Below are 13,936 nucleotides of genomic sequence, written 5' to 3'. Positions count from 1 at the left end.
GTTGGCGCTGCAAACGAGTTCTGGCTCTGCTATTTCCCCAGACAATGGAGGTGTGATGGGCTTCAGAATTGGGGATGATCATGCAAGTGAACCTGATTGTCTGGGGGATGGCAAGGAAAGTATTTCTGAATGAAGGAGGCTAGATGATAGATTAATTAGATAATAGTTGGGGAGTAGTAACAAATGACTGTCTAAATGGAGTGGGAGTCATCTGCCTTCCTGCATGAAGGTCCCCACCCACTTCCAGAATGTTCCGTCTGTGCAGTTTAATCCTTTACTGTTATACTAATATTCAGAGAGATATTCCAAATTAAACTTTTAACATTGCATAGCAAGTCAAATCAAATCAGCCTCATGATCACTGGATTCGTAACACAGTTGAACTGCAAGCAATCTAGTTTCTGCAGTCTGAACCCAATCTTTCTTGAATGTAAACCCCAATTCTCACATTTACAGACTGACAAAGATAAGGAATAAATTGAAGAAAATAAACAAATTGTAATTTACCAGTTTGATAATCCCTTCACCAAGGAATACTAGACTTTCATGAAATCCTTGGATGGTGGATTGTATAACAGGCATGTAGGACTGTATACTTTGCTTGAACTCTAAAGTCACTGGTCAATGCAAACCGTTTCTGCAGATCACTGGAGACTTTGATTTATTTTTTGACTGGGGTCCCTTGAATAATTCAATAACTGGGAGAATTGCTGGAGAGAGCAAAATCCAAAAAACAGCTAAAAGTCCAAGTTCTAATTTGGAGGAAGGCCAATTTTGATGGCATTAGATAAGAGCTTTCAAATGTTGATTGGGAGGGATATTCACAGGTCACAGATGGCTGTGGGAACCCTTCAAAAATGAGACAACAAGAGACAGTGTGTTCCTGCTCGTGAGAAGGGCGAGGCTATTAAGGTGTAGGAAAGGATGAATGTCTGGGGAAATTACAAATCTGGTCAAGAAAAAGAAGGAAGCTTGTGTATAGTTTAGGAAGCTAAAATCGGATAGAGCCCTTGAGGAACATAACACAGGAACAAACTCTGAGGGGATTAGGAGACAAGAAAGGGCCAAGACATGACCCTGGCAAATAGCTTTAATGTGAATCCCAAGGCATTCTAAACATACATGTAAAAACAAGAGGATAACTAGGGAGAAGGTAGGACCACTCAAATGTGGGTCATTTGTGTTGGTATTCACCCGGAAGAGGGTTGTGGAGGACAGTGAGATTCGTCTGGAGCAATGCTAATATGCTAGGGCATTTTGAGATCAAGAAAGAAGTGATATCAGGTCTCTAAAGTATATTAAGGTGGATATCTCCACAGAGCCTGATGATATTTTCCCCTGCTTATTGAGAGAGGCAAGAGAGGAGATTGTGGGGGGGCTTGACCAAGATTTTTGTACCCTCACTAGCCCCTGGAAAGGACCCAGAGGACTGGCGAGTAGCTAATGTTGTTCCTCTGTTCAAGAAGGAAAATAAGGATAGTCCAGGAAACAATAGACTAGTGAGTCTCACATCACTGGTTGGGAAACTGTTGCAGAGAATTATGAGGGATAGGATTTATGTGCATTTGGCAAAGCATGATTTAATTAGGGGCAGTCAGTGTGGCTTTGTGCAGGGCAGGTCATGTCTTATGAACTTGATTAATCACGACCTCCACGAAAACTTCCATGAGGGTAGAGCAGTGATGTTGCCTACGTAGATTTTAGTAAGGCTTTCAACAAGGTCGCTCATGGTAGGCTCATCCAGAAGATTAAAATGCCTGGGATCTCTGGTGCCTTGGCCATTTGGATTCAGAATTGGCTTGCCTGTAAAAGAAAGTAGTGGGGGGAAGGGTGTTTTTCTGGCTGAAGATCCATGACTAGTGGTGTTCTGCAGGGATCAGTACTGGGATCTCTGATGTTTGTAATATATATGTATGACTTGGGTGGAAATGTGGATGAGTGGGTTAGTAAGTTTGCATACGATACAAAGATTGGTGGAGTTGTGGATAGTGTAGACGGTTGTCAAACGATACAGCGGGATATATAGGTCAGTTGCAGCTATGGGTGGAGTATTGGCAGATGGAGTTTAATCTGGGTTAGTGTGAGGTGCTGCACTTTGGCTACACCTGCTTAAAATAACTAGCACAGTTAGGGTCTGTGGTACTTTCTTGAAATGTTTTGATGGGTCTGGCCTGATCCCGTGCATAACAATTCCTCAATTTTCCAAACTCCCAGTGAATGAAATCTTAACCAATTCAATCTATCCTCATAGGTCAGTCCTGCCATCCAGGTATCAATTTAGTAACTTTAGTGCACTCCCTCATCAGCAATAACATCCTTTCTCCGATAAGGAGACTGAAACTGCAAGCGATATTCCAGGTGTGACCTCACTAATGTCCTCTGTAATTGCAGTAAGACATATTGTTCCTGTACTTTAATCCTTTCGCTGTGAAGGCCAACATAACAATTTACTTCTTTACTGCGTGCTGCACCTACTTACTTTGAACAATTGGTGCACGAGGACACCCAGGTGTCATTGAATGTTCCCTCCCCTCTCAATTTACTGCCAAGCAATAATAATCTGCCTTCTCATTTTCGCAATCAAAGTGAATAACCTTACATTGATGCACGTTATACTGTATCTGCTATGTTTTTGCCCACCTACTCAGCCTGCCCAAATAATACTGCAACATATCTGCATTCTCCTTACAGCTCACCTTTCCACCCAGCTGTCTCATCTGGAACGGTTGGCAACATTACATTGAGTTCCTTCATTTAAGTCATTAACACATGCTGTTCGGCTGTAGTTGGGCTATTCACCAATCCCTATGGTACCTCACTTGTCACTGCCTACTATTCAGTAAAAGGCCTATTCATTCCTTCTGTTACCTGTCTGCTAACACATTCCTTTTCATTTCAATACACTACTCTTAAGCCTATGCTGTTTACTTTTGTGCATTAATCTCTTTATATGGAAGGGAGAAGACGGGTGGTGGAGAAAAGCTTTTCAGACTGGAGGTCTGTGACCATTGGTGTGCCACAAGAATTGATACTAGGTCCATTGCTTTTCTTCATTTATATAAGTGATTTGGATGTAAACGTAAGAGGAATGTTTGCAGATGACGCCAAAATTGGAGGTGTAGTAGACAGCGAAAGAAGATTAACTCAGAATACAACGGGATCTTGATCAGATGGGCCAAATGGAGTTTAATTTGGATAAATATGAGGTGCTGCATTTTGAAAAGGCAAATCAAGGCAGGATTTATATACTAAATAGTGAAGTCCTAGGGAGTGTTGTTGAACAAAGAGACCTTGGAGTACAGGTTCATAGCTCCTTGAAAATGGAGTTGCAGGTAGACAGGATAGTGAAGAAGGCGTTGGTATGCTTTCCTTTATTGGTCATAGTATTGAGTACAGGAGTTGGGAGGTCATTTTGCGGCTGTACAGAACATTGGTTAGACCACTTTTGGAATATTGCGTGCAATTCTATTCTTCCTTTCAGAAGGATGTTGTGAAACTTGAAAGGCTTCAGAAAAGATTTCCAAGGACGTTGTCAGGGTTGGAGGATTTGAGCTACAGGGAGAGTCTGAATAGGCTCGGTCTACTTTCCGCGGAGTGTGGAGACTGCAGGGTGATCTTCTATAAGAAGTTGATGAAATAATGAGGGGCATAGATAGGGGGAATAGCTAAGGTGTGTTCCCCTCCTCCCCAAAGCGTAGCAGAGCCCAAAGCTCGAGGGCATAGTTGTAAGTTGAGAGGGGAAAGATATAAAAGGGACCTAAGGGGCAATGTTTTCAAGCAGAAGGTGGTACGTGTATGGAATGAGCTGCCAGAGGAAGTGGTGGAGGCTAGTATAATTGGAACTTTTAAAAGGCATCTGGATGGGTACATGAACAGGAAAGGTTTAGAGGGATGCGGCCCAAATGCTGGGAAATAGAACTAGATTAATTTAGGATATGTGGTTGGCATGGATGAGTTGGACTGATGGGTGTGTTTCCAAGCTGTACATCTCTATGACTCTATATAGAACTTTGATGAAAGCCTTCAGAAAGTCCAAGTTAGCCACGTCCATCAGATCACCGTGATCAAACTTACTAAGTAATCCTTGAATTCTATATTTGCCAATCATATTTTCCCATCTGCAAACCCAAGCTGACGGTGTCTGATTCTACGGCTGTTTTCGAAGTGCTCTGCTATAAAATTCATTATAATGGACTCCAGCATCTTCCCTTTTACTGACACCAGAATCACTGATCTGTAATTCTGTTTTCTCTCTTTCGTTCCTTTTTAAATAGTGGCATTACATTCGCTGCTCCGCAATCTGTCAGAATTGACTGACTTCTGTCCTGCTACACTCTTCCATTAGAATTCTTTAAATGTACTTGGTTTTCAGATTGAATTGAGGTCCTCCCAATTCTGTAGCCTCAGTCTAAATTTCTTGTAAGACCTTTTCACTGTTCCTTGTAGCTGCATCTGCAGTCTTGAGTTGATAATAGTGATGCTTTTTGTAAGAAGAGAGAGCTAGTTCACTTCTGGTCTTAGTGCCATTTTTCATAGTTCCTTTTAATCCTTGGAATCTTCAATTTGAGTACCTGTCACCTTCAGTTGCACCTTCTACATAAGGCCTCCTTCATAAAGGCCTATGTTTTCAACATGTGATTTGCTTTTCTGTCCTAGCACACATTTGCCCCAGTGCCTCTAAACATCTTCTGAATTAAGTTTGACCCTTTGCAATACTGAACTTTTTGTTTTGCTGCTTTCAAAGCAGTTACCACCTCTCGCTCCCCACTCCAGCTCCCACCTCTCGTTCTTAGTCATATCTCTGCTGACTGACTGTGTCTTAAAACATTAATGCTCTTAAAGTGCTAAACTTCCTTGCCCCTTGCTTAATTATTTCTTTTCCCCCTCTGGATCTTATGGATTTTTTTCTCCTTGTGATACTGGGTAAGTATTCTTTGTGCTAGTTCATCGCCACCAATCCTCCTTTCTCTGATGTTACCTCAATGATAATTGTAGAAGCCACACCAATGTAAAATATCTATAGGAATACTTTGAGCAAAAAGCGCTAAGGTTTGCCTCATTACAATAAGTGCAACTAAATCTTGTTTTGGCCCTATGACCCTGGAGAGTTTCTCCCTTCATAAGCAAACAGTGGTGGAACTCCTTGTCTTCACCACATACTGGTTCTGGCCAGTCCTTCAAGAGTTTCTGCAACAGGTGGTAAATTAAAGCAGTTGATATTGTAGAAGGGCTTAAAACGCTACCGTGAGAAAGTTCTGCAGCAATGCCCTTGGACCTCCCAACAACCAACTTCCTTTTGTCAGGTTTGATTCTGACCAAAGGAGAGTTAGTCCAATTCCAGTGATTCTAGTTTTTCTCTGGCTCTTTGCCGTGTTGTTTCAAATGCTGCCTTGATGCTATGCACAGTCACACTCAGCTTTGGAGTTCAGCTGTATTATCCATGGTTGGACAAAAGCTGGATGAGGTCAGGTTTCCTGGCAGAATCCAAACTGAGTGTCAATAAGCAGGTAATGGCTGCATAGTTGCTGCTGTAAACCTCCTACCTTTTTTTTTGTGTTCTTGTTTGTGGACTGAAATGGGAAAGAACTTTTTACTTAAGCAAAGAATTGTTGAAGGATTATTGTACTTTTTAAAATCAAGTTACCTGCCACTCATTGAAACTACTGTTTTTAATGTTCAATTGGGGTTTGGGGGGGGGGGGGGGGCGGGAATTGGTGGAACCTAGCTACAGATGACCTGGAACCTGGGGCAGTGGGGGTTATGTTCAAATGGAGATTCAGCTAGCAGCACTAACATATTGGTCAGTGATATGGTGACCAGTTATCGATGAGCAAGGCCTCTGCCTGCCAACAATAATGTAATTTGCCTCAGGTCACTGAACAACTTGTGGGTATGAATGTTTGAGGTAGAAGCCATCAGACCTTGTGAAGGCATGGACCTTTTTTTTTCTCTGCAGTTTTTAAAAGCAATTTAAACCCAAAGAAAGCAGTTTATTTCTCCTTAGCAGTTGCTGTAAGCCATCTCTTTGATTTATTCATTTAAAGTCTTCAATAAGTATGAGCTAATCACCCTGTGCTTGCTGCAAATAAGTGAAAATATCTGGAGAAGGAAGATTTGAGATGCTGTGTTCTAATTGGCAAAAGATCATATCAGCAAACCCTGTGGATAGGGACCACTAAATTGTCTTTCCCTCTGTTCATGACACCATTTTCTTTCTTTGTCTGATCTGTCTTTCTATAACTCGTTATGTGTTGACAATTTGTAATTATTTAGTTGCAATTAGAATGATGAAGGACTTATGCCCGAAATATCGAATCTCCTGCTCCTTGGATGCTGCCTGATCGGTTGTGCTTTCTGTTTGGACCAAGTGTACTCACTGTCTACCAGTCAATATTCATCCCTCAACCAACACAGCAAAACAGAGGATTAAATCATTTCTCTCATTGATGTTTGTGACCCTTTTCCTGCGAGTTGCATGCCAAGGAACATTACATTGGTGACTACATTTCAAAAGCCTATCATTGACTGTGAAACACTTTGTTATGGTATTAAGGTTGTGAAAAATAAGTGAGCTTTTGTTTGAAAACTTTATAATGAAAAGTTTGATGTCGGAATTGCAAATCAAAATTTAAATAGTGATGGAAGCAGTTTTTAATGTTTCATTGTCCAGAACCTGTCTCTGGACCATAAATGATGCAAATCTCAGCAATTCTGTTATCCATGGGCAGTCTGTTAAAACATTGCTAATGGCTTATTTGTCTTTCCAGAGAAACTAGCATGCAGAGTTCAGAGGGTGCATCCGAACCGGCATCTACTGTCACCCTGCGGACGTCCGCTGCCGGTCCACCATCTGTGCAAGCTGCTGCTGTGGTACAGCAAGTGGCAGCACCACAACAGGTGTGTATCTTGGGCACTGACATCCGTTAGACAGCTGTGCTGTCAAAATTGTAAGTTATATGAAAATAAGACTGCTTAATCTCTACATACTTGCTGATGAACCTATTCAGGGGTGTTATTACGCACCTTTGGTACAGGTGGGACTTTGAACCCGGGCCTCCTGGTCAAGAGTTAGGGACCCGAACTCTGTGCCTTAAGAGTCCTTTTATAGTTTCTGTAGGGTCTGTTCAATTCCAAAAGCTCAGGTGCTTCTTGACCATGAATCTTTAAGTGTTTCGCTAATTATTCTTCAAGTCTTTACCAGCAGGGTTCTTACAAAGTGTTAAATGTATAAATGGTGATTGTGTCTTCAGGTACAGGGATGTGCACTTTTACTCTCTCTGGTCTATGGGCAATGATTCTTGCTTTGATGGATTCATCAAGGAAAATCCCAATGTGTGTCTCAGGTTTCCAATCATGAAACTGTTTCCCTCAGCTGGTGAAGTTTATATTACTTTGCAGAAAACTCTGAAATAATGCAGTATTGTTATGGACCAGGCCAACCCCCTCAAAACATTTCAAGAAGGTAGTCCAGACTGTAACTTTGCTAGTTGTTTTAGCAGGTGTAACGTGGATATTCCAGGAGAAATGCCACTGGTCAAACCACTTAATTTTATTTAAAAAAATTATTTGCAAGATTACTGAATGAGACACAAACAAGAAAAAATAGAATACCGAATAATTTAACCTCTCTGAAAACTCAACAATCATCTCAACTTAATAATGCTGTTCCAAATACTTAGAACAATTCCCATAAACGCCCCTTGGGCGCAAAAGGAATAATCAAACGCAGGTTTTTACAGGATAGAAGTCACAGAGAGAGTAGCAGCCTGGACCTGCTTCTGTGGGTCCAGCAGCTTTTCTACACTACTGCTTAAAAAAAACTAACCAAACTGGAGAAAAGCTGAGCTGGGAGAACTGGGCACACCCCTTTTTTGTACAAGTGTTTTTTTTTTGAAAGCCTTCTGCCTGAGACAGTACCTGTTAGCTATTATCAAATTTAGGGGGAGGCAATGGCCTTGTGGTATTATTATTAGATTGTTAGTCCAGAGGTTCAGATAATGTTCTGGGGAACCAGGTTTGAATCCCGCAATGGCAGATAATGGAATTTGCAGTCAATAAAAAATTTGTATTACGAATCTAATGATGACTATGAATTCATTGTCAATTGTTGGAAAAACCCACTGGTTCACTAATGTCCTTTAGTGCCATCCTTACTTGGTCTGGCCTACATGTGACTCCAGACCCAGAGTAATGCGGTTGACTCACAACTGCCATGTGGGCAATAAATGCTGGTCTAGACAGTGATGCCCTCAAGTTGTGAATGAATATTAAAAAAACAAATTGTCCCTAAAAACCTTCAACCCCCAGACTTTTCAGAGTTTGTCATTTATGACCTCTGTTTTTAAAGGAGCAGTTTTGTCACAGTGTTATCATTTAGAAGTGGCCCCTGTAAAAGATGATTCACCAGTAGTTTGTTTTTTGTTTATAACTCCAGAATATAAACGAGTGCATATTGATACTGATGCAGTGATTGTAGGGTTTGAGCTATACACTTGTATTATTTCACTTCATGAATAAATCTAAAACTGACTGAAGATGAACTTCAGTTCTTCTCCTTCACACGTTCTGCAGGAGGTTTAAGATAGTCATAGAGAATAGGTGACTGAAGATTGGCAGCATATTTTTAAGGTAGAAAATTATGATTAGAGTAGTTGATGAGGAATGGCTAGAAGCAATTTTGAATTAGAATAGCCTTTATTGTCGCATGCACTCAAATGAGTGCAAAGTTTATAACATCGTCTGTTGGTGCATTTGTAGGTACAGCGTACCTAGGAACAGATATTTTAAGTGGTGTTAGTAGAAAAAAATAGACTAGCATGGGAATAAAATTTTAAAAGTCCAGAATGATAAGTATCCTTAAAGTACTTCAATTATAGTCCTTTTCTGTTGAATTCATGCCTGTTGGGCTTCAGACCATGAGGTGTCGCTGTGTCCACGCGCTGGTCTCTGTCCTGGACTTGCCTCCAGAACTGAGCCACCGTGCTGCCATGTTATGAGATGGATTTTTTTTGGTAAAGCAAGTATTGTAAACTTGGACGTTTCGGGCACAGGCCCTTCTTCAGGAATGAGCACTCTCTGCTCATTCCTGAAGAAGGGCCTGTGCCCGAAACGTCGAATCTCCTGTTCCCTGGATGCTGCCTGACCTGCTGTGCTGTTCCAGCAATAAAGTTTCAACTTTGATCTCCAGCATCTGCAGACTCACTTTCTCCTTGTAAACTTGGAGCAGAGCTGTCTGCTCTGAACCCAGCTAGCTTTGTTTTTTTTTTCAAGTTGGAAAAATAGAAGCAGCAGGAAGGGAGCGGGTCCAGCTCTGACAGAATGAGCATTTTAACCTTAAGTTGCTGGTGTCTTGAAGCTGAATGTAGAAGCTGTTATTCCTCTCTGTCACAGCTAGAAGTTTGAGTTCTCTAGAATTGCATGTGAGACAACTTCTATTTTACTGAATTTGCCTTTGTCAAGGGTGTGTTTATGGGCTGTAACTATATTTGAACAGTTGCTGTTTAATAATTAAATAATCTGTTATTGTATTAAGTTTTCCAATAGAGTTGTTATTCCAATTCTTCTTTCTTTTGTTTGTATTTTAACTCTCATCTCTGATCAAGTGTGTTTTGCTTCAACCTGGAACACATTATCTTATTTTTAAATGCAAGAGTGTAAGTCAAAGTGGGAGTCTAAGTTATCTTCTTTATTATACTTTTTGAGGTGGTTTGGTCTAGTCCGTAATATAAGGCAGAAGTCGGAAATCTGATGAAATGCTCTCTCTTTGTTTGGATGAGTGGAGCTCCATCCAGAATAAAGCTGCTGCTCATTTGGAACCTGAACCATCGATCTACCTGCTTATTTCCTCCACCACTGTGCACAGCCTTGTGTATCTTCTACAAGATGCTCTGCACCAATTAGTCAAGCTTCCTCCAACAGCACTTCCTACTACCTAAAAGAATAGTAGCGCCAGGTTCATAAGAATGCTACCACTTGCAAGTCTCCCTCCAATGTGTAAACTATCCTCATTCAGAAATAACACCCTTTGCTGTTTGGTCAAACTCCTCCTAATGGTACTGAATGTGAACCCTGCATGAGATGGACTGCGCTACTTCAAGCTCACGACAACCATTAATGGCAGCATTATACAAAACCTTTAGTACTTGCTACTGCAAGTACTGAGAGTGCAGATTCATGTTGGGACAGCTACCTGTGGTCTCTTTCATCAGTGTAGCAAATATCCTGAAGAAAAATTTTTCTACCTCCTCATAGTTTGACATTGCGTCACATTTTAGGATCTTTGAAAAGTCCTTTCTCCACATGCTTATTCAGGTTGAACTACCACTAGTCAATTCTCTGAGTGAGAAGACCTGTGGTACTCTGGGACTATGGCAACTTTACGTTTTACTTTGAAATATGTTTAGCTGTTGAAAATGAGATCTTGGATCAACACACTTAAGGTCTGGTTATCACTTCATTTTACTTCCAAATTTTGTGTACACTTTTTCATTGAGAAACCTTGAATCTGTTTAATAATAATTACTGGATTTATGAGAACTCTTTACAATATAGCTATTAATTTCCCTTTCAACATGTTGCTGCTGATACTGTATTTGTCCTTTTGTGTTCTCATGTTCATGCTTCCTCTGAAGCTTTCCCTTGTAGGTCTCAGTATTTTCTCAGGACCTAGGCTTTGATTAAGTTGCTGTGCAGGACACTCATCTGAATTTGGATTGTGCAGCATAAGTAAAGTTAATGCCCCAGGTTTCAATAGTAACATTGAATCAGCTGAATTTCAATTTTCCTTCAACAATACTGGATGCTCAAAATAATTTAATAAGCTCCAAGATAATAACCTAACGGACTAGATGACCAACCAACCCAACCACCCTGTGGCTCAACACTTCAACTCCCCCTCCCACTCCACCAAGGATATGCAGGTCTTTGGACTCCTCCATCGCCAGACCACAACAAAACGACGGTTGGAGGAAGAGCGCCTCATCTTCCGCCTAGGAACCCTCCAACCACAAGGGATGAACTCGGACTTCACCAGTTTCCTCATTTCCCCTCCCCCCACCTTGTCTCAGTCAAATCCATCGAATTCAGCACCGCCTTCCTAACCTGCAATCTTCTTCCCGACCTCTCCGCCCCCACCCCAGTCTGACCTATCACCCTCACCTTGACCTCTTTCCACCTATCACATTTCCGACGCCCCTCCCCCAAGTCCCTCCTCCCTACCTTTTATCTTAGCCTGCTGGACAAACTTTCCTCATTCCTGAAGAAGGGCTCATGCCCGAAACGTCGATTCTCCTGTTCCCTGGATGCTGCCTGACCTGCTGCGCTTTTCCAGCAACACGTTTTCAGCGTAACGGACTAGATAACCTTGTTCTAAGCACTGAAGTAAAATCTGCTTCTGTATGTACTGTTTTAGCCTTCATGTGAACTTGAAAAGTGAATGGCCAAGCCATAGATCGGATCCATCAAGAATGTCACTATATGCTTCATTCCAGTCTGAAAAACAACTTCACCCTTACTCTTAGTGAATTTCTATGCTGTCACTTTTACTTTAAACCTGTGGGTTTCAATTTTGCTAACCAGTCAATTATGTTGCACTTAATTAGATGTCTTTTGAAACGCCAATTCCTCACTTGATACATCGATGGGCTACTTCAGAAAGAGCAATTAGAGAGGTAGAGCAAGTGCACAAGTGTGGAATGTTGCCAGCATTGCTCAATCCACAACTGAATTCAAAACATTTGTGAAGCAGTTGGGCTCATCATTTTTGTGGTTCAGCTGCAAATTGCTTGTTTTATTTTTTATTTAACGTTTTTTTTATTTTTTATTGTTTAGTTTCTAGTGTAGTTTTAATCTTCTTCGCCACTGTGCTGCCTATCTAAAATTGTTCATGAAACAATTGCCCAGCAATTTCTGTCTGTTTGAGATCTTTGGCATCTGTTGTTTGTTTTATTAAAGCCTGAGTTGTTTGTGCCTGGGCTATATAATTTGCAAAGGATTTGAACACTGGACCGTCAGATTAAAAGTCTGATACTGCACTGTCACAGCTATCTGGACTCATTTCACAAAAACAAAAATTGAAAAATTGTCCATATGATAGTGGCTATTGAAAATACTCAATTTATAACTCCATGTTCTCATGAAATGTTCTACTGAGAAATTCTCCCAAGCTGTGAAAGTTTTAAAAATTTTAAGTTTCTGTGTTGCTTTATGATCCTTTGTTAGGCATGTTGAGACATCCTATTATGCTGTATTTGGATAGCATATCTGAAAGAATTAAAATATTCCAACATGTTTACCAGAGTGTTGAAAAATACACAGCCATATAAATATTAAGTGCAATAACCAGATGTCAAAGACGGTGTGTGTGTGACTCTTTATTCCAGAGTTTTAAAACATAGTTGCCGATGGCGGAGCAGTTTTAAAGTGGGAACTGAGACCAGAGTTAGAGGAGCACACATGTCTCAAAGGGTTGTGGGGCTGAAGGAAGTTACAGATGGGAAAGTAAAGGCCATGGTAGGTTTAAAAAAAAAGGATGAGAATGAGCAGTAACCAGTGTAGATCATTGCACACAGGAATGACAGAGGGACAGGACTTGATGTGAGTTGAAATATGAGAAGCAGAGTATGGAAGAAGTCAAGTTTCCGGAGACCAGGTTGGAGTGCATTGGATTGTCCAGTCTTGAGGTAATGAAGACATGAAAAAGAGTTCAGCAGAGGGCTGATGTAGGAAATGAAATAGATCATCTTAACATCTTGTTTGAGGCTGGAAGCTCATCTGTCAAATTGTTGATACCAAGATTAAAAGCAGACTGGGTTGCCAGGGAGAAGGAGGAAGTCAGTAACCAAAGTGTCAAGTTGGAACAGGGACCCAAAACAATGGCTTCAGTCTTCACACTATTTGGAGGAGATTATTACTCATTCTGTACTGGATGTCAGTTGTGGAGTCATTGAGAGAGCTGATGGGGAAGCAGAACTCAATGCTGTGAGCGTATGTGTGAAAACTGACACATCTGCCTTCAGATGATGTCACTGAGGAATGACATGTTGATGAGAAATAGGAAGGGGTGAAGGATAGATTGCTGGGTAATGTTATGGGGCAGGGCCATTCTAGGGGATTCTCTTGCTCTGATCAGACAGAGGTAAATGGGACCAGGTAAGAGCAATCGCACCCAACTGGAGGAGAGTGGAGGATGGAGAGGGGCTGTACAATGATGGTGTGGTCATGGTTCCAAAGGCTGCAGGCAGGTCAAAGGACCAGGAAGGAAAGTTTACATGAGCACGATTGTTTCTTAATTGACCTCAAGTAGTCGAGCAAGCCACCCAAGGGCAACAATAGAATTTTTAAATTTTTTTATCTGTTGAGATTAATGTTTTGAAAATGTACTCCATAAATGTCATATATGGAATAGTCCACCAGAAAATGGAGTTGTGTTGATTTAAATCTTTCTTTAAATCTCCAGTACGAAAATTGGAATAGAATGTCAGCATGCAGCTTGAACAAGTATTCTGTGAAAACATTTAAACTCTGACTCTCTACGACCAGGCTTGAGGGTCATAAAATGGTTGTCGTTTCTATTTTTTTTGTTATTTAGATAAATCAAAAATGCCTGTACAGTTCATGGCCTATGCTATTTGAGAGTTGCTGAAAGATGTAGGAGAAAGTTGCACGTTAGTAGCTTTTGACAGTGATAGAGACTGGCACCGGGCAACATTGTAGATGTCGTGAAAGAGCAGGTATGCTCGGTGTAACATTGGTCATATTTAGCATAGAGTTCTCCTATCATAGTGCTGAACTGAAATCCTCACTGTACCATTGTAGCATGTCCCAGGATGTTGACCCTTGAGTGCTTGAGTGCAGTTCTTGATACTCATGTTGAATTTGAGTTGGCTTGTTCCAGAGGCCAACCTTTTGTCATAACTGATGGCTCCAATCTCTTTTG

At 41.0% G+C, this 13,936-nt stretch overlaps 1 protein-coding gene across 4 annotated transcripts in view; it reads left to right on the top strand.

The window, feature by feature from the left end:
* LOC122565144 (DNA-binding protein RFX2) overlaps positions 1-13,936 on the top strand; it is a 143,073-nt gene that overhangs the window by 38,912 nt on the left and 90,225 nt on the right. For 3 of the 4 annotated variants that reach the window (XM_087976184.1, XM_043720815.2, XM_087976183.1), the window contains one exon: positions 6,768-6,897. In XM_087976184.1, the coding sequence (XP_087832310.1) occupies positions 6,778-6,897 (120 nt within the window). In that variant the 5' untranslated portion in view covers positions 6,768-6,777. Of the gene's footprint in view, positions 1-6,229; positions 6,497-6,767; positions 6,898-13,936 lie in introns of those variants that run through there. The other variant, XM_043720817.2, reaches the window with a different exon arrangement.

The sequence above is a fragment of the Chiloscyllium plagiosum genome, unplaced genomic scaffold, assembly GCF_037043375.1.
Source record: "Chiloscyllium plagiosum isolate Xiang-an unplaced genomic scaffold, Cpla_swu_hap1 HiC_scaffold_28, whole genome shotgun sequence".
In the NCBI taxonomy this organism is placed as follows: Eukaryota; Metazoa; Chordata; class Chondrichthyes; order Orectolobiformes; family Hemiscylliidae; genus Chiloscyllium; species Chiloscyllium plagiosum.
This window is presented reverse-complemented; position numbering and strand designations above follow the sequence as displayed.